The 19,230-nt window shown below is 38.5% G+C and overlaps 2 protein-coding genes across 31 annotated transcripts in view; both read right to left on the reverse strand.

Annotated features, from left to right (window-relative positions):
• Window positions 1–3,239: 3,239 nt before the first annotated feature.
• Window positions 3,240–5,708, reverse strand: LOC111068389 (zinc transporter ZIP1). The gene is made up of 2 exons (XM_022357839.2): window positions 4,411–5,708; window positions 3,240–3,587 (listed from the first exon to the last, which is right to left on the reverse strand). The coding sequence occupies exons 1-2, from the start codon at window positions 5,645–5,647 to the stop codon at window positions 3,328–3,330; spliced, it is 1,497 nt and encodes a 498-aa protein (XP_022213531.2). The 5' UTR covers window positions 5,648–5,708; the 3' UTR covers window positions 3,240–3,327.
• Window positions 5,709–9,612: 3,904 nt separating this feature from the next.
• Window positions 9,613–19,230, reverse strand: part of LOC111068398 (casein kinase I) — a 32,383-nt gene continuing 22,765 nt past the window's right edge. For 3 of the 30 annotated variants that reach the window (XM_022357851.2, XM_022357850.2, XM_022357856.2), the window contains 10 exons: window positions 18,608–18,774; window positions 15,612–15,726; window positions 15,266–15,534; window positions 15,023–15,193; window positions 14,216–14,293; window positions 13,712–13,792; window positions 13,270–13,335; window positions 12,392–12,490; window positions 10,468–10,574; window positions 9,614–9,942 (listed from right to left, as the gene is read on the reverse strand). In XM_022357851.2, the coding sequence (XP_022213543.1) occupies window positions 9,873–9,942; window positions 10,468–10,574; window positions 12,392–12,490; window positions 13,270–13,335; window positions 13,712–13,792; window positions 14,216–14,293; window positions 15,023–15,193; window positions 15,266–15,534; window positions 15,612–15,726; window positions 18,608–18,774 (1,223 nt within the window). In that variant the 3' untranslated portion in view covers window positions 9,614–9,872. Of the gene's footprint in view, window positions 9,943–10,467; window positions 10,575–11,148; window positions 11,376–12,391; window positions 12,491–13,269; window positions 13,336–13,711; window positions 13,793–14,215; window positions 14,294–14,384; window positions 14,856–15,022; window positions 15,194–15,265; window positions 15,535–15,611; window positions 15,727–16,680; window positions 16,833–18,607; window positions 18,775–19,230 lie in introns of those variants that run through there. The other 27 variants (XM_022357853.2, XM_022357854.2, XM_022357849.2 and 24 more) reach the window with 26 other exon arrangements.

The following is a 19,230-nucleotide window of genomic DNA, read 5'->3' on the forward strand; positions in this document are numbered from 1 at the left end:
GAGATGTTCATCAGTGTTCTGCCAGGACTTTGTTGCTGTTGAGACCTCCTCCAGGACCTTCAGGGCTTCTAGGAAGAAGTTAGCATCCAGTGTGACGACCAGCATCAGGATCGGTCGCACCAGCGGATTCCCAAACATTACTTTGCGACTACGCTGCGATCTGTGTCCCCGAGGCCAGCATCAGGATTTGCATTGGACAATGAGGGGAAGCATTCACCGTCCGACAATCATCACTTCGGAGGACAAACGCTTCTCGCTGAGCTACGAGGATAAATGAACATCCTTAAATACTCAAACTTTTAGCTGAAATGGCTAATGATGATCGGATTGCTGGAATTCTCCAATGCTCATTTGGTGACCATTTCCACATACCGTAACGTCGCAGAGTAGGCCAAAGAACGCATTGCATAAAACGAATACACTCATCTGATGGAGTCTTTCACAGAGCATCCAAAAATCGAATTTTCAACATAATCGATTTTCAAGCTTAGGACAGAATTATGTTTATTAGGGCTGTCGCAGTTATAAATCCCATATAAAATCATATTTTGACCGTGTTTTGTGCGAGGTTGCGTCAGTTAAATCGGTCTAAATCGAGCCGGACCAATCGCGCTTTTATAATTGAATAAAGAAATATTCAACTACATCCATGCACAGAAAAAATATCGGGAAAACTCAGATTTATTTATTTATTCATTTGAATTGTAAAATCAAGTAAAAGTTGAAAAACAACCGAAATTGAGGTCAATTAACTAATGATTCATATATTTCATCCATTAGACAAAATAGTGAAAATAAATCGGCAAATAAATAAATAAATAAATTTTTAAATAAGTTTTATAATACAATTTTTTTTATTTTTGTGTATATTTTATAAATTCTATTAGATTACAAATAAAATTTTAAATTAATATGTGTAGCGAAAATGACCAACTTACTTTATCGATCCAAAAAAAAATCAAAAGTTTAACTTTTTATGCCCCGCACGCAAACAGACAGACTATATTTTAAAGGATTTTCTTTTAAATGCAGTTTATTTCATGAAAATTAAGTTAAGAAGTTATTAATTATGCAAGCGGAAATGGGCAAAGGCCCCACTGTGCGAAGTTGGACCCATTTTATAGCTGTTGAGCTGCTTGAATTTAGCTTGACTTTAAGCTTAAACTTTAAGCTTTCCATTACTAGATGTATATTTTTATTGTTCTACATTTTCTTATGATCGGAGCGACATTATCTCGCCGCAAACAAAACAGACGGACGGACGGAGACAAAGGGGCAGGCATGGCTATTTACAGACTCGTACATCCGCTATCCGACGCTGATCAAGATTATATATACATATGATATACCTTGATGCGGCCTGCTCTTTGTACATTTTTTTTTTCTAATAACAAACTCTTCCAGTTGACTTAGTTCAAGAGCCTGTGGGGGAGAGGTTCAAGTGGATGTGTAATCAGCCAAGAATACACAAATTAGAGATTAAGTGGGCCGCCTTTTGTTGGGGCTTTTAAGCTACTTATATGATTTTGCAACATTCTAAGGTGTGTGCAATTCTGAAAGATAGCCATCATGTTAATGATAACAACAACTAGAAAGAGAAACAGAGACAGAGACAGAGAGAGAGAAATTGGGAAATACCATCTGTTCTGATATGGGTATGGGTATCCAGCGCAATGCCGTTAGAAACAGCAGCGCATATGGGTGGGGAACGGGAAGCGGGGGACCGGAGCGGAGTGGAGCGAACATCATCAGATGTAAATAAGATCGGGCCGTATCGCTAATTAAGTTGTGGAGATGTTTTCCGTCGCTGTCAAATATTGTTACCGCCAGCAGCCTGACAATTCACACTTGACACTTGACGCGCTAATTTCCGCTGCAATAGGGAGCAGCGCTGGGGGGGGGCGGCGTTGGGCGGGCCAGGTGCTGCCACTGCCGCAGCCGCTGAGGCTGAGTGCTGACAGCCAGTTTCGGGTTTGGTTTGGGGCATGGCCGGAGAACATGCGAGTGTGCACACTTATCTCCACCCAAAACCCAACACAAAGAGAGAGAGAGAGAGCGATAGTGCCAGCGAGAAGAGAGCAAACAACAGAGCGAAGTCGAAACCCGTCCGTCTACCATTTTGCGGAGATATCGTGTTAAAATTTTACGCAAGCAACAAAGTTATCAGCTTGAAATTGTACTCGGATTTATTGTGGACTATGCGACAAAAACTGCCACCCGATCACATGATGCAGACCAGGGGCCTGACAACAAGGCCTCGTTCATTAGCCCCGCCCCGCCCCGCCCTGGCCTGGCCTGGCCCGAACAAACCACTTTACGATTTGCACACTTCAATCGAGAGATATCGTGCTGAAATTTCACAATGTTTAGAATTCTGTCTTGCTGCTACCTTGCTCCGAGCGGGGCCTGGCTTCGGTCCGTTCAATCTTGATGAGAGGGAACTTTGTGCCTTGTCTGGGCACGTACTCTGTTCTATTCCAGGCATTCTGTGGAAACTCACAGAACAAAAATAACACCAGCAAGTTTATTACACATTATATGGGGGTATTAGGTTTTTAATAAGATGATTCCCAAGCTCAGTCTTCATTACGGACCGGATTGTATATAGAATTTCTCACAGATAATATATTATCATGGCGTTGACTGTCAGTTTTTACATGAGCTTTGAAGATATCAACCTGAAAATTTCCAAATTTGCAGCCACAAAGACCGAATAACCATTCTGAATTGAGGTAAAAGCGCCAACGGCCAAGTTTAAACCAAATTTCAGTTTTTTCCGTAGTCTGCAGAGGAAATAATAAAAATAATAAAGAAAGATTTTTTGCGATTTTTAAGAACCAAATAAATCGGATAAATCCATCAATTTTTTATATAAATTTCTGTCATACAAATGAATGCTCCTCTTGCACGAGTCTTGGTAGGAAAAATGTTCGTGTGTTTATTCAAAATTTCCAAAAAGTCGCAATCCACAGAACGTCATAAAGTTGACACCATTGTGCTAATTATTGTCGAATTGGGACTAATAATTCGAAATGTGTGGATTGAATAGGAATGATATGATAGGTCGTCAGACAAGTCGTCTTTGTGTCACAAACCTTGTTGTTTATTTAACAAAAAAAAACTCTAATTAAACGAATAAAAGTTTTTGCTTCAAACGTGAGCTGTAAAAACGTCGAAAGATCCTGCTTCAAAAGATCATTCCATGGATGGAATGGTCCCACAATCTCCATTCTTGTAATGTGTTTACTTAATGTACATGCTCTTTATTTTCTACATAAATATACAAATATTATAAATATATAAACATTCTGCTAGGCAGCTTATGTCCTAAGTGTCCTTCTTGGCTTCAAGCAGTTTTTGGGTCACCTGCCGCAGGACCTGCAGCTGCTGCTCGTAATTGTGGACAGCGGCCAGCTCCTCGGCGTGATTGTGATGTGGGGGCAGGTGGGCGTGTTCGTGGTCATGTGAGTGTGAGTGACCTCCCGAACCCGAACCCGAACCCGACCTGGTCTCAGTCTCTTGGTGATCATCTGTGTGGGCCGAGCAGCTGCCGTGGCTGTGGCTGTGCCCGTGTCCACCACTGGCACCTGAAAAAGTGGAAGGAAAGCGAAGGTGTTGCGGTTAGTTATCGTGACAATCTCAAACTTGAAGAAAAGCTGAAAAGTGTGTCGATTGTAATCTGGGGAACCCAATTTCTGCCCCGATAGAAAACCGATTAGCGTTCAGTTTCGGAAGTACGTACATATAGCAGCCACACTACTACTACGAGTGCAAAGCAAAAGCAAAAGCAAATTGCATGCCTGTTCCATAAACAATTACCCTTCAGAGTATGATTTATGGGTGCTTTGATGGCCCCCGGGCCCTTATCTATAGCTATAATATTTACGTATCCAACTTAGACTGAACCTGTACCAGTTCGAGTTAATCTCACGGCCTGGTGCCATAAAATTGTACGTGTAAATATATCGATGGCTCATCTGTTGGGATGGATGAAGCAACCCTTCATCGACTGTCGCAATTGGTCTGGCTTTGATCTCTCCTCGGGTACTTTTTTCATGGGCAACCCCCTCGATTCGATTGGATGAGAGCTGATGACTTCATGGCTGGGGTACGGGATTTTTTGTTTTTGGGATCCACCTGTTTTCCAGGTACACAGACAAACCGACCGACAGACAGACAGACGTGTGTACGTTATGCAAAATAAACCGCAGGCCGCAAGGTCTGTTACAAGGTCAACCACGCAGCGGCGAATAAATCGGATAGCAGAGCTGTCTAGAACCTGTTCCCTAATCGCCCGAATCGATTCCGGTCGAAGAATAGCGTAGCACTTGACATCTCATCTGACTGCGGCCCAACTAATTACCACTCGATCATGGGATGGGATTATATAGGGGATTTAGTTTTACTCACTGATCTGCTGCAGCCCGAACATGACGAGGAAGCCCACGAAGAGGGCCATGTAGGCGCGCAGTCCGGATCTGTTCTTCGACAGGATCTCGAAGAACACCACATAGATGAGTGTGCCGCAGGCAAAGCCCTGCAGAATGGCTGACGCCAGATTGGGGCCCGTCTCCTGACCGTTGCTGATCAAGATACCAATGCCAATGCCCAGCGGACTGACAACGGCGAATGTCAGCACGTACAGGATGGCCAGCGGGAGGCGAGTGCGGGCCACAATTAGCTCCACGCCCACACAGAAGGCAAGCACAAGTTTGTGGGCGGACACGGCTCCGAACATGAACCACACGGAGCTGGCGGAGCTCTCCAGGCCAATGGCCATGCCCTCGAAGAGCTCGTGGAGGGACAGTGCCGAGACAATGAAGAGTCCGCGCAGGGAGGAGGTCAGTATGTCCGTGGGGGAGGCATCGTCCATTACGACGGGAAGGTGGCTGTGTCCGTGTCCGTGCCCATGGCTGTGGCTGTGGCTGTGGCTATGATGTTGCATGTGGCTGTCGTGGGGCAGAGCCTGCTGCTGCTTGGCGCCAAACTTCTGTTGCTCGAGATCGTTCTGCAGGAGATTCTGCACGGAGAGTGTTCCCATCTCGGATGGCGCATTGCTGCCTCCATTTTCAGTCGGAGCACTGGGCTCATTCGCCTTGAGCAGATGGCTGTTGCGGATGCTGTGTCCCCGCTCAAAGGCCGCTCCGGCCGGATCCTGCTGGTGCCTGTCCACATACGTGTGCATGGCCTCCTCGATGAAGTACATCAGGAAGAAGCCGCAGCACATGAGAAGCTCCGCCAGCGGGAAGCTAAGCTCCCCAATGATGCCGCACTCCTGAAGCTCCTCCACAACCTCCTGGACCTCTGGCAGCAGGTGCAGAAAGGTGGTGGCCAGCAGGACTCCTCCGCCAAAGTACAGGAGGCACTTGACCACTGTCGCCGATCGGGCATTTGTATGGTTCTCCGTCCAGCGGTAGCAGCGATTCAGCAGGAAGGGTATCGATCCGCAGATTGTGCTGGCAAAGCAGAGCACCACCATCGCCGTTACCTTCGCTATCAGCACCCCACTCGTGTCGTCATCGTCGTGGTCGTGCTCGTGATCGTGATCAGCCTCCTCATCCTCGTCGTGACGTGCCGTCCAGTGGCTGTTGCTTCCATCAATTTGCAGGAAGCATTTCAGAAAATTATTCACTTGTGTTTGATTCATTTTCGCGGCTTCTTTTGTATTGATTCGTTTTGTTTGGGATAATTTGTTTTGTTTGGCTTTTCAGCTCCACTACTCTACGCTCTGCTCTCGTCTCTCTGCTCTCCTCCACTGTGGTCTCTTCTAGACGTTCAATTCTCTTGGCTGAAATTTGCCCAGCAGCATGTGGTAGCGGTTCTGTGCTCGGAATGTCAATGTTGGGTTGGGTTGTGGTTTACCATTTAGTTGTTTACACTTGGACTCTGATTTAAACTGCTTCAGGTGCATGCCGCTCCGACAGTACCTGACTTTTCTTTCCCTTTTCGTGTCAATGGGAAACTTTTCCTTCACAGCATTTGAATAAACTGCTTTGAAAGTGCGTTTATTGGCTGGTTGAACTGCTTTTCTTGGAGGCGCAGAGGTGTGGTGTTTAACGCTTCAAGCAGTCTCGACGACTGTTTTGTTGGATTGACGTTGGATGGGGAGTCAAGTTTTGGTAGTTCATTTGAAGCTTTCTTGCGCGCCGCCTCTCTCTCTCTCTCGCTCCCGCTCCAGCAGACGTGAGCAGCAGGTTAAACAGTTAATAAAACACTCTTAAAGCGCTCTCACTGCTGGCGCTCTTACTTCCCATCTCTACCCGCTCCATCTCGAACGTTCACCTGTTGAATGTTGCTGTTGTTTCTCCGTAATAATAATAATTGTCTTGGACTCAGCATAAAACACACATGCACACACACACACACACACACTGACTCATTGCCGATTGGCACAATGCACAAAGGCCAGATGGAGCTTGAGTTCGCGCCCGCGCCCGATTGAGTAATTGCATCCGTTCACTTTGGCTAGCATTAAAAGGCGCCTGACCTTAGCCAAGATTTAGGATCAACTGAGCTGAACGCAACTTTTACTTAGAGCCAACGGCCAACAATAACAACTGCCTGCTGCTTACAACAGCTTTGCGCCGGAAATGAAAGCTCTGCGGTTGCTGTCCCGGCTATGGCGTACGCTCGTGTAACTCTAACGGTAAATGTGTTCAACTGATGGTAGTCGTGTAAGCTTTGTGTAATTAATGTGTCAACTAGTAGTGCGGAAAGTAACTGTAATCGGAATCGCAATTATTGCCAGGTAGCAATGTGTACGTGCAATTTATAATCACCTAAAAGTTATTTTTGCTTATTTTTGGGAAAAAGAATTTAATACTCTTTAAACTATTTAACTATCTAACCATATGTAAAGGTTTTATTATTGGTTTTATTATTTGGCGTGTAGCTTAAAAAACAGACGTGAGAAGCGAACAAACCGGGTAGTTCCTTCGAATTTTAGCGCATCCCTTACGATATAATGATTGGACAATGGTACATACATATGTACATACGTACATATGTACATTCGAATAACAAACACTAAAACAAAGTGGACAAGTGCACGGATCAGATTAAAGCGTGGACAAATCGTGAACTGTTTGTTAGAGACCGCATGATCCATAAATTAACGTTAATCAACGATCAACGTGATTGGTCTAATTCTTTTGTTTTCTAGTGCAAAATACCCAACTAATTAATCATAAGTTCAATCTTATACAATAAAGCTGTATTTTCATTAATTAGCTTAAGTATCTTTCCGAAAAAAAACATGTAAAAAACACACGCAGTTTTTCAATAATTTCTCATTTATTTTGTTCTCATTTTTTCGCTTGTTTTTTGTTTCATTTTTTTACTTTCTTTTTTGTTGGTTGTTTCTCTCCATGTTATTTGCTTACATTGTTTATGTTATCATTTGTTGTTGTTGTTGCTGTTGTTGTCATACTTATAAATTAGTAATAAATCATTTTTTATACAATATTTTCTGTTGTTCTTTTGCTTTCTTTCGAAATGTTGCCGCTGAGATAACATTTCGGTTTGGAAAATATTCTTTACATTTTGTTTGTTTCCGTTTGCTTTTGTTTTAAAACTGCTTTGCCGCAGTTAACAATGTTAACTGCTTTACCTGCAATTACCAAAGGCTTGCGTGCAATGCTTGCTAGCCAACCGTTAAACGCTTTTTGTGTGTTCTTTGTGTATGTTGTTTTTCGCTCTGCCAGCACTGCTTCGTTCTGGCCTTCACGGCTTGGTGTATGTGTGGTCGCAAATGCTTGCTTTATGTTTTTTTTCCTTTCTTTTATCAACATTTAAAGTACATTATGTATGCATAATCTGTTATACTTTACTTTAGTTAAGTATATATATATAAACTAGTGCGAATTTTCTTGTTCTGCTTGACTGCTTTCTTTTTCATATTTTAATTTATAGCATAATTGATTTATCTTTAATATTTCATATATAATACAAATGAGTTTCATTTAACTATACAAGAAATTTGGATTAATTTCATATACTATATGCAATTTGTTATTCATGTAAAATTTGAAATTTGATTTTCTGTTAGTTTTGTTTTTGTTTTTTTCGTTTTTCATTGCTAGAAAGATTGCAAAAAACACTTTAAGTTTGCTTTGTTCTTGTAAAGTTAACACTATTTTTATTTTATGGTGTATGTATATTTGTAATAAGTATAAAAAATTTGTTTAAAATTATATATATATATATTTTTATTCCACACTCGTATGATTTATTGATTTTAGCTGTACTTTTTCATGTTTCATGGAGAAGTGTAGAGGAGAAACAAATTCGTTCAGAGTCGGAGATGTGTGCGGTTTGTGGGGGGATCTTTTCGTTTCATTCCTTTGGGGAACTTGGGAGTAGTGCAGGCAACTTTCTCAGCTAGTTTAGTACTCGTATCACGTAATATCAAAATAAGTGGCTCAGTACAGTTTGTTTTTGTTTTAACTATCGAGGAGTGATTGATCTCTCTGTGGAAACTCGGGCCCCACTTATTATCCGCTAAATGAAACATTGACCTAAGAAATAATTCGCAAAAATAAATGCACAAAACGAATTCAGCTACCAAGAAGGATTTTCCGAGGGACTGGGACTCCTACATTTTGATTTATCCAATAGATACGCTACATAGATGTGTGTATATATATCAAAATATCTGCTCGCGTGTGTATATGTATATACATAGATTAGCATTAGAAAAGTGCATCCAAAAAACAGAGCTAAACCAGAGCTGCCTACGCTGATGGGGAGGATGAGGATCGGATCGATTCGAATGGGACCTGGGGTTCTGGTGAGTACTTTAACTGCTGCGTGTGCCAGAGCGAGAGAGAGGCATACAATTATACTATATATTTGATATATACGTATTATGTATATAAGTTGGTTTCGGTTTCCTATATATCCGCGTACATATGCATTAGTTTTGAATAGTTTTTCAAAAATGAAGTTTATTTTCGCTTTCTTTTCTTTCATTATAATTTACAATTTGTTGTTGGTTGCGTATAAATATGTTTTTTATCATTTACTTTTCTGTTCCTTCCTTCCTTCCTTTCTTTTCCTTCCTTTATCTTTTTTCTCATTTAATGATGCTGCACTAGTTTCTCCTTCTTCTTTTTAATATATATGTTTATATATATAAATATGTTAAGTGGTTTTCTTTTTTGTTGTATGTGTGTGTGAGTGTATGTTTAAGTGTCCTTTAGTTAGGAGCAATGGGGGTTTGGGGATAGGTTAAGGGGTGTTTCCCTTCTAAATCCACCGATGGTTGCGGATGGGGAGGGCGCTGACTGGCTGCTTGTGTGAATGATTCTTGGACAGGTTTCGGTTTCTATTTCGGTTTTACGTTTGAATTTTGTTTTCTTTTTTATTTGTAATAGCATTAATTAATAATAATATAATTAATAATTATAATAATTTATATAATAAACGCAAAATTGGTAAATAATAAAAATAATAATAAAATACAATCATTACATTAATTAATCAAAACTTGTTTCATTTTGTTTGTTTGTTTGTTTTACTCTGTTTTAGTGTATATTTTTTTTTATGTTTATGGTTGGTTTTGTTTGGGTTTTTTGTTTTTGTTTTGTTTTATGCATTTTGCATTCTCTGTTCTTGTTTTATGTTTTGTTTGTAGGGTGTTTGTTTTTTTTTTATATTTATATAAATTACAACGGAAGTGTCGGTGTGTTTGTAGTTGGTGTGGGCGTCAGCATCGACGCGGATGGAGGATAACGCAACGTGTGCTGCGACGTTGCCTGCTGGATGTAATCCTGACTCGGATTATTCAATACGCTATCCCGTGAGTTTGAATGTGAAGTGGCGCGCAGCAGGGTGACTGCCTCGCGTTCCGGACTACATTGTACACCGTCTAGTCATTTTTGGCGCGTCGATTTCTTCTTCTTTCGTTTAAAGAAACAACAACATCTGGAATATAAGGAACCACTGGAGACAGTTAACCAAGGGACAGAAACGAGATTGGATACGGATACGGAGGGGAAGTGGAGTTGGAGTTGGTGGTGGATACGGATAAGGATTACGGAGAGAGAGAAAGAGAAAACGGAAAAACGGAAGTTGCGCATTAAAAACGACAAAAGCAACAAAAATTTCACTAATTAAGTTGATCTTTTAATCGATTTATCGTAAGAATCTAAACTAAATGTATCGATAGAACGTTCTATGTACCGATAAATTTTTATATGAAAATATAACAGGACAAATCTGTAGATCCATTGAAAGATGTATCGATATATACATCAATCTATCGTATATCGATAAATCTATTAGTCTACTTGTTTCTCTCTTGGATCAGTTTATCCATTATATTGAAAAACTGTTCACTTGAGATGCATTATTAAAGGCGTTCTCATAATATTACATCAATTTCTCAGTCTATTGCTCGATACATCTATATAGAAAACTATCTATCTATCGACATTTCGATTAATTGATCCCTTAAATAACACATACTTTGTTTCATCGACAACTTCGACTTCAGGCTGCTGTGTGATGGGCGTGTTTGAGTGTCCGGCCGTGGGATCGTCCGGATTTAGTTCGCCATTCGTCGAACTCACAACCTGAAAACAAGGACACAAAAAAGAGAAAGATGATGCATAAAGTATTAGTTATTAGTCTCCACTTATCATCAAATCTTGTACTAAACATATAGTTCATACACATAGTATAAATATATATATATATATTTAGAAAGATACATATATATAAATATAGTAACTGGTGATAATACATAATTGGACGAATTACACTCGTTATTTTGATTTCTTGTTAGCACTAGTCAAAAATGAAATCATTAATCGAAATACAATTTAAACAAAAACCAGAATTGAAACGCCGTACAGTCACCACATGGAACAAAACTGTTATACAGCTCTACAAAACCAAACTGGACTACGTGTGGGTAAATTTTAGGGGGATTTAAATTTTTGCAAACGAGCGATTAACTATCAATGTCTGTCATGAATTTCCCTTACTGGACCTACTACAGAGATTGCCTTCGAACATTGGGGCTCGTTTGCAGATCACAAGTGCAGGCACACATCAACAAAACACACACAGATACTACTACATATAGATGATGTATGACAGGACAAAAGTAGACGACAGGATAGACAGCATTAATTTAGAAAATACCTCTCTCTTAGGAACAATAGGAAACCCGTTAGGCACATTTCGGAGGGTAAATTCGTTTATATTTGAGTAATAGTAGTAGAAGAAGTAGAGTAGTAGTAGTAGAAGTAGTATTGGTGGAGGTAGTTCATTGATTGGTGTCTTTATTTCTTAGGCGGTTCGTCGTCGCTTTTCTCATAATAAGCATCAAATGGGCTATCATCATCGGAGCTCGAATCTTCGGGCAATCTCTGTAATAAGTTTTTGGTGGTTTGTTTCGAATTTGTTTCGATGTATTAAAACTGGACTCTCTCCAATAGTAAGGCTATGGCATGCCAATGATGGATACAATATCGGTTCTTGATTTATGACAAAATGGTAATCCTCTAGCGCCGAATTCTTAAGTCTATGACTGTATCTGGTGTATGTGTTTTTTGTATCTGGTATGTGAAAAGTGAGCCATGCTGATTCTAAGTAGGGTGTTGTTTTTGTGAGTGTTTTTTTTTTGTGTTACATGCAGACAAGTACAGTTACGGCTAGACCAGTGTTGGTTAATGCACACAGCATGCAGGTGCGAACACGTTTCATCTTCTTTAAAATCTCACATGCAGCTTTCATTGCGGGATCCTCAATCAATTACACTAGTCAAGGAAAAATAATCTATATTCAAAAATAAAATAGAGGAAGATCCGAGAAAAAGTTGTACCCAAGAAGAGAACGAACGAAACGTGGGGTATAAACCAAAACGAACCGAACAAAAGTGGAGTAAACTAGAGTGGAGAGGATTAGGAATAACACACGTTGGGAGGAGATTGAGAGAGAGAGATTGTTGTTCAGTACCTTGTTGAGCTAATGTAGAGTAAATCAAGTGAAAACATTAGAATCGAAAAGGCCAAAAATATAAAAGTCTGCGAGTAATTCAATGAATAGATAATGTTTCGTTGTAATAACCATAGGATAGATATACTTATAGGATATACAGTACGGGTATATGTACAAAATTACAATCGTTCAAAGACTTCAATAACATTATGAGGCGATAATGCAGATATGTATGTATTTATGTTTATAGATGTGCGGACATGTTTTGGCCTTTCTACAGATTTTTGGTAAATTTTCGTACGTATTATTTATATACAATTACAGACTGAAGACTGAGAGCGGATAGCGAGCGAGCGACAAAACAGAAATCAAAACAGAACAGAATAAACGGAAAAAGAAAGAAAAACTGTTGTACAACACTGGCCGGTTGTCGCAGCGAACTTACCTGCACTGAGCCATGCCGATCGGCCGGCGTTAGATTGCCCAGTGTTGCCCCCGGCTTTGGCACATCAGGCCACGCAGCAACACCTCCTTTGGCATTTGTCTGGTTGTCGGTTAAATTCGATTTAATACCATTCAATTCGGTTCGGTTCGATGGTTGATTGTGGAGGATTGGAGGTAAGTTGTGTGGTTTGGTTTTTGTTTGGGTACAGTTTTCGGATCGGTTTTCGAGCGAGCGAGCGAGCAATTGTTGGAAACGGATTTATGCAAATTTATCAATAATTAATTTTCGATTTGTATACATTTTGTTTTTTGTTTTTACTGTACAACAAAGAGACAGCTCTAATTTGAATAAAGTATTTTTTGGGGTGTGTATGTTTTGAGTGTGTGTGTGTGTTTGTGAGTCAAATTAAACTAAAGCAAGTCAAGTGTGTGCTGGAACTAAAGTTATCACCGAAACAAAAACCGAAAACATAAACTTATTTCATATGGTAGACAAGTAATGCCAACAAAAATCCAAATGTCATCAAACAAAGAGAGAAAAAGAGAGCGGAATAAGTTTTGTGTAAGAGAGCAACGCTACTACAAGTCCCGTTCACCGATCAATCGATTCAAGCAGTTCTAGTACACAAAAGTAGGATTAGTTTAACTCTCGGTGTTGCCAGATTGAAATATGACACAAGCATTTTCAAGCTGGTAACAGAGATCTAAGCAAAGTTCTTGGCAGAAGAAATTACAAAAAAAAATTAAACACAAGCCATTTCTGATCGTAGCATTACTCTCTACAATCGGTTACAGATGAACATATTCTACTATGATTGGTTAGATTCGCATTTCACACTAACCAGTACAGAGATATTTTTCAAGTCTACAACGTCTAACCTGAAGTATGATATATTCTTCATTCTCATTCTCATTATCGTCATCAAAATCAAAATATGAAACATCCTATGGACGGACATAGGCATTTCATTTATATACATACATAAAACGTAAATGGCAACATTTTGTGTGGAGAGAGAAATAGGATTAGGATCAAAACAAAAGAGTTTGAGAGAGTAGGGTGGAAAAAGAAGAATAGTTAAAGATCAAAAGTTAGAATCGAAAACAAATAAAACCAAAGAGAGAGAATGTCAGCTAAAGCTATTCTTAAACAAAGGTAAATGTTTTTTGTCTTATAACCATTAAATAAACGAAATTAATTCACGTTTCCATCAGAGAAATAGAGAGATATACATATGCATGTATGTATGCATATTATAGTGGTACAAAGTATTTTTCTGTTCTGTAATATGGATTATATATGCATATAAATATACTTTACCTTAGCCGTAACATTATGCCGATCTTTATTTGGTGAAATGATGACTTCATGGCCAGTTTGCAGAGATCCGACGGGCGTTGACTGTTATTTTTTATTTTTTTTGTTTCAATGATTTTTTTGGGATGCAGTTGCGTTTTATATTTGTATTATATATGTTTATATATATAGATGATGCAGTTTCGAGTTTTTGGTTTAAACACACACAGAGAGTTACACGCACACGGACATGAAACGGTGTTGATAACCGAAAAAAGAGAGAAAAAGAGTTCAAGAGAGAAGAGAAGTGCTGTTAAAAATGGCATCAATTTGTTGCTTAGGTTAGATTCATCATTAGTTTCATCATTTATGCTTAATTTTATGCTAGCTTAACAAACCAAAATCTAAGGCAAACAATACAAGCATTTACCAACATAGAGTGAGAGAGCGAGCGAGCTGTCGAGCATCATACATGGCTATGCAACACTGATTTCAATATTTCGATAACTCTTTATGTTCTTCTGATACCTTATCTGACTTGTTCTTGGCCAAATGCGACGGCGGCGCATTCTTAATGACCTTCATTTGATCCAGCTGCTCCTTGGTCTTAAAAACAATGCAGAATTATCTCAATTGTTATGGAACAACTTAAGATGTGATTCAGGGGTGGGGTGTACAAAGTCAATTAAAACACATTTTTCTATTATTTTTTTTTGTTTGCTCATCTTTACTTTGTCGTAATCTTGGGTAGCAGAGGGGGGCCTCCAAAATAAAAAAAATTTTTTTGATCAAAGAAGATATAACACATGAATCGAACTTTTGAACAAACTGATCGTCTTCTTCTTTTCGTTCTGCAGCATCAAAAAGCGAACTGAGCTGAGCATTGGTTATTGGTGATTGGTAGCCCTGCAGATTGATTGGCTTATAGGTCCTACGATCGATATTCAGTTGGCTTATTAATTATTCTGGTGGTGGTGATGATGGTTTTCGGTTGATTAGTGACGTCGACCCTTCATGCTCGATCTTTTCCATAATTCAAAAATGATTTTTAGAGCTGATTGGGTGTTACCTTTGGATGGTATTGGCTTTGGTTTTGATATGGGTTATGGTATATCTATATATATATATATCAGACATTGATCTGATCTAAAGGTTTGCACTATGTCTCCTATAAATTAAATTATGATATCGATGCTTTAGAATTCGGCAGAGTTTTCATTTTGTGAGTCTATGTGTGGTGTCTATTGTGTTAGAATGCACTCAATGAAAACTTAAGCTTAGTTTCTGGTTAGGATATGGTTTTTGTAAAGATTAGAATGAATGGGGTCCACCTACCATTGTCTTCCCTGTCCAGTCGAACTCGCCCTCGTCGGTGTAGCCTTTACGTTCGAATAAGTCTTGAAACAGTCTTCGCAGAAAATCATAATCGGGCGTTTCGAAGAAATCTAACCGCCGTACGTAACGCAAATATGTTGCAAACTCTTCCGGATGTCCGTCGCAGAGCACCTATTAGACAAGAGCAGCCATTAGTTTATCATTACATTCCAGAGAGTAGAGTTTTAGAGATGAATAGTTAACCTCAATGGGCGTTGCACGTTTCGTATCACCGATTTTTTGATATCTCTCCTTGAGTGTATCAGCCTTAAGGCCTTGCCACGGCAGTGAACCTCTTAAGAAATACATAAACATATGACCCAATGCCTCCAGATCGTCACGTCGCGACTGCTCGCGCCCCATATGCGTATTGATTGACATATAGCGTGCGGTGCCGGTTAGGGACTTATGCTCCCGATATGGTATATGCCTATTTGTATCTAAATCAATGTATTCTTTGGCCAAACCGAAATCTAAATGAAACAACAACAGATTCGATTAATATTATTAATTTCAATTAATATTCGATTCGTTTGGATTCATTACTCACCAATTATGTGTATAATTTTTTCACGTTTTGTTGACGTTCTGCCAATGAGAAAGTTCTCTGGTTTCACATCCCTATATATTAAGTGCCGACTATGAACATATTCGATCCGGTGGAGCTATAGTTTTTGGTTGGGTGGTCATAGGTTATACAAAAGGAGAAAGAAAATCAATTAGTTAAGGTAGTATTTGTTATCGATAGTTATATAGAGAGCAATCCATAATATATCTTAAAACCATTATGGATTGTCCTTTTATTTTGAACAGAATGGAATTTAATTTCAAATTTTATTTTAGATTTTCTGTAGTGTCTCAACTAGCTTTGTTTTTTAATGGTTCTGTTTGTTGTTTGATGGCAACGGATTTGATTTTGATTTAATATCGAATGCGTTTGCGATTCGATTATTGATCGATTAATTGATTTCACTGATAAATCATAAATTAACAACTTAACAACTCTATTCAAACTACAAAATTGTATGTAGACATGCAAATTTTATATCATATTACAATGAACGTTTCTTGTTTTGGTTTTTGGCTGATTTAGTGGTAAATTTATAAACTATTGTGGCTAGTAAAACAATTAAAAAAAGGCAAATTGTATGACAACCTCTGAATAATGTAGGCGAATAATCAACTTAACAAAAAATTATAATTAAAATTAAACCTCAACCAGGCGACTACAAAAATGAGCGAAAGAGAGTGAGAGTCGCAGAGAGGCAGAGAGAGAGAGAGGTAGAGCGAAATCGAGGTAACGACCTAATTTGTTAGTGATGGAAAATATCAAATTAAACAAAAAACTATAAAGTGTAAATATTGTAAACCTAATGAAAAATCACACGTATACACTCCCATACCCAGAACACGCACGCACACACGCAAACAAACAAAAAATAGTGTTGGTCTTGAACTTAGCAGTAGTGTTGGTTAATTTTTGGCCTGACTACCAGTGTTGTGAATGTGGTTATGTGCTGATTTATGCGCGTGCTTAAAGAAAACTTTGCTGATTGTTGTTGCTTTTGTTGCAGTTACGATTGGTGGTTTTCTTTTGTTTTGTTTGTGGTTGTACTTACTAATTGTATAGCTATCAGTAGTACGCTCTTCAAAGTGAAACGTCTGCCGCAAATATCGAACAAATCTTCGAGTGATGGACCAAGTAATTCCATAACAAGAGCATTATATTTGCCGCATGGGCCGAAGTAATATACTTCTGGTACACCCTCTGCTATTGGCCAACAATCGTTGATTGATCAATTGATTGATAGGTTGGTTGGTTTTGTTTATATTTTTTGAGTAATCGAGCGAGTGATTTGAGTGTTGGACAGCGCACAAAAGTTTTGGTTGTTCGATTTGTTGTTCGGTTGTTGTTGTTTTTGTTGTATTTATGCAAAAATTCGTGAGCGAGAGATAAAAAGAGAGAGAGAGAGATGGGAGAGAGAAGAAAGAAAGATGAGAGATACAAAATTTCACATTTGAATTCTTTTTTTTTTTAATATAACAGTTTTTTTTTTTTTAAGGGAGCTGTACTTCTTTGATTTGGCGGGTGGTCGGACACAACCAGAAAGAGAGAACGTGATTGAGAGAGACAGGGAGAGATGTGTAAAGCGAGAGAGTGAGATAGAGAGAGAGAGAGCGATGGAGATACGGCTCATGGTTTGGAGGTTAGTTTAGCGCGTCTTACGATATTACCACCTTTCATTTGATCGATAGAGAAAGAATAAATATACAATCAAGTAACTGTGCTAAACACAACAAGAACAACAAAAATAGAGATTCTCGAAGCATATACACAAGGAAGCCTGCTGCTGCTCGACGACCCAACTGAAGCCCAAGAACTCATCTAACGTCTAAATAACCTAAGCTCCTAACCTATCCAAACTGTTTCCAAAATTTTATTTGAGTGTGCTTAAGGATACGCTTAAATATTATAGTAGTTGGCTTTCCTGGGGTGTTGCTGTGGGTTTCGTGGTGTGTTTGTTTATAAAAGTTTTGGTCGTGTTCCGTCTCTCTGAATTCGATTATCGATATTCCAGTCTACTATTTCGATAGACAATATTTTGCAACTGTGTTAGTAGTTTTTGGTTAAATTATATACACTGTTGTTCATAAATATAATCGTACAGAAAGACAGAGAGCGAGAGAGCACAGCGCATACAAGAAAAGGTTTTGGTAAACGAAAACAAAGTGAAAGAGAGAGATAGAACGGTAACTAAAAGGGTATTGATAAGTATAACAACAAAACAATTATATTAATTATGCTTTGGTCACAGATTAATAGCTTAATTTTGGAATATACAATGGAAGGAAATTTTTGCTGTTGTTTTCTTTTATTTACAAAGAAATTGTTCTGTTGCTGGTATGCCTTAAATATTTACTTTTTTCAATATACGACGCTTAATTTACATGCTTTTTGTTTTTGAGGTTAGAATATGTTTTTTTGTAGATCGTTACAACTGGTAGCTACAACCAAAAGAAGAAAAAAAGGAACAATTTTATGCAATTTTTAAATTATATTACATCTACGGTACTTATTGTCATTCTATGTATCTACAGTAAACTAAAAACTCGACTAACGTTCATTGCGTGTGTTCTACGAGATTTTAAACAGTTCTTGTAAATCATACAAAAATATATAAAAACAATTGACAAAGCTAACCCTCAGCCGTTGAGACACTTTTGGTTCAAAATGTTATTTACAATTCCAGAAAAAATAATATTCATTATGTTTTTTTTTTCTATGAGTTTTGAACGGATTTCACCACAGGATACTGCACTTTTAAATTTTTCACATCTTTTTCAAATGTTCTACGCAGCTCCTTAGACATTCGAATTTTTAATGAGATTTAATATGCAAAATAATAGTAGCTTATTCGCAAATATTTACTTTTATACAAGTAAAATCCATCTATTTCTCATTAAAAAAAATACAAAGAATACTAAAAATATTTAACTTTTGTTGTGTTGATAGTTTTCCATTGGTTTGAAGAATGCCACACTTACAAGTTGTTTTGCTATCATCAATACAGTCTTAAGTGAAAATTTACGGGCGCAAATATTGAAGAGATCTTCTAATGACAATCCCAATAACTCTAAAACCATGGCATTGTAACGGCCACCGCAAGTGCCCAAGTGATAAATGCGTGGTATGCCATCTGGGGCGGTTTCGGCTGGACATTCATTTTGTTTAATTTCATTTCGTTTCGTTACGACATATAGATAGAATCAGAATCCATTTCCAAATTACGTTCCAATCCGATTTCAATTCCGATTACCATTCCGATGATGGGGGTTGATATGTGAAGGGGTTTTTTTTATATAACATGCCATCACAATGTATTATGCAACAGTTGTAGGTTGGATTCAGATCAGGTTTGTATCAGATCGGTTTCGGTTTTGGGTTGTGGTTGAGGTTGATTGCAGCAGACACAGGGAGATTGATATATATATATATATAGAGAGAGAGAGATAGAGACAGAGAGCAGCGCATGATGATCAATTTCGGTGTTGAATTTCAATATTATTAACGGTTTTTGTTCAATTATTCATTGCGAATGAATATTTGTTTCGGGGTTTTTGGAGTAGGGTTGTTTTCGCAGAGTATAGTTGATTGTTGATGGTATATG

Source organism: Drosophila obscura, unplaced genomic scaffold (assembly GCF_018151105.1).
Source record: "Drosophila obscura isolate BZ-5 IFL unplaced genomic scaffold, ASM1815110v1 contig_4, whole genome shotgun sequence".
Classification (NCBI taxonomy): Eukaryota; Metazoa; Arthropoda; class Insecta; order Diptera; family Drosophilidae; genus Drosophila; species Drosophila obscura.

Excerpts from the sequence above, each read along its gene's own strand:
- LOC111068389 (XM_022357839.2), bottom strand. The coding sequence starts at position 5,647 with ATGAATCAAACACAAGTGAATAATTTTCTGAAATGCTTCCTGCAAATT. Across the intron at positions 3,588-4,410 it reads GTTCGGGCTGCAGCAGATCA|GTGCCAGTGGTGGACACGGG; the intron begins GTGAGTAAAACT and ends CCACTTTTTCAG.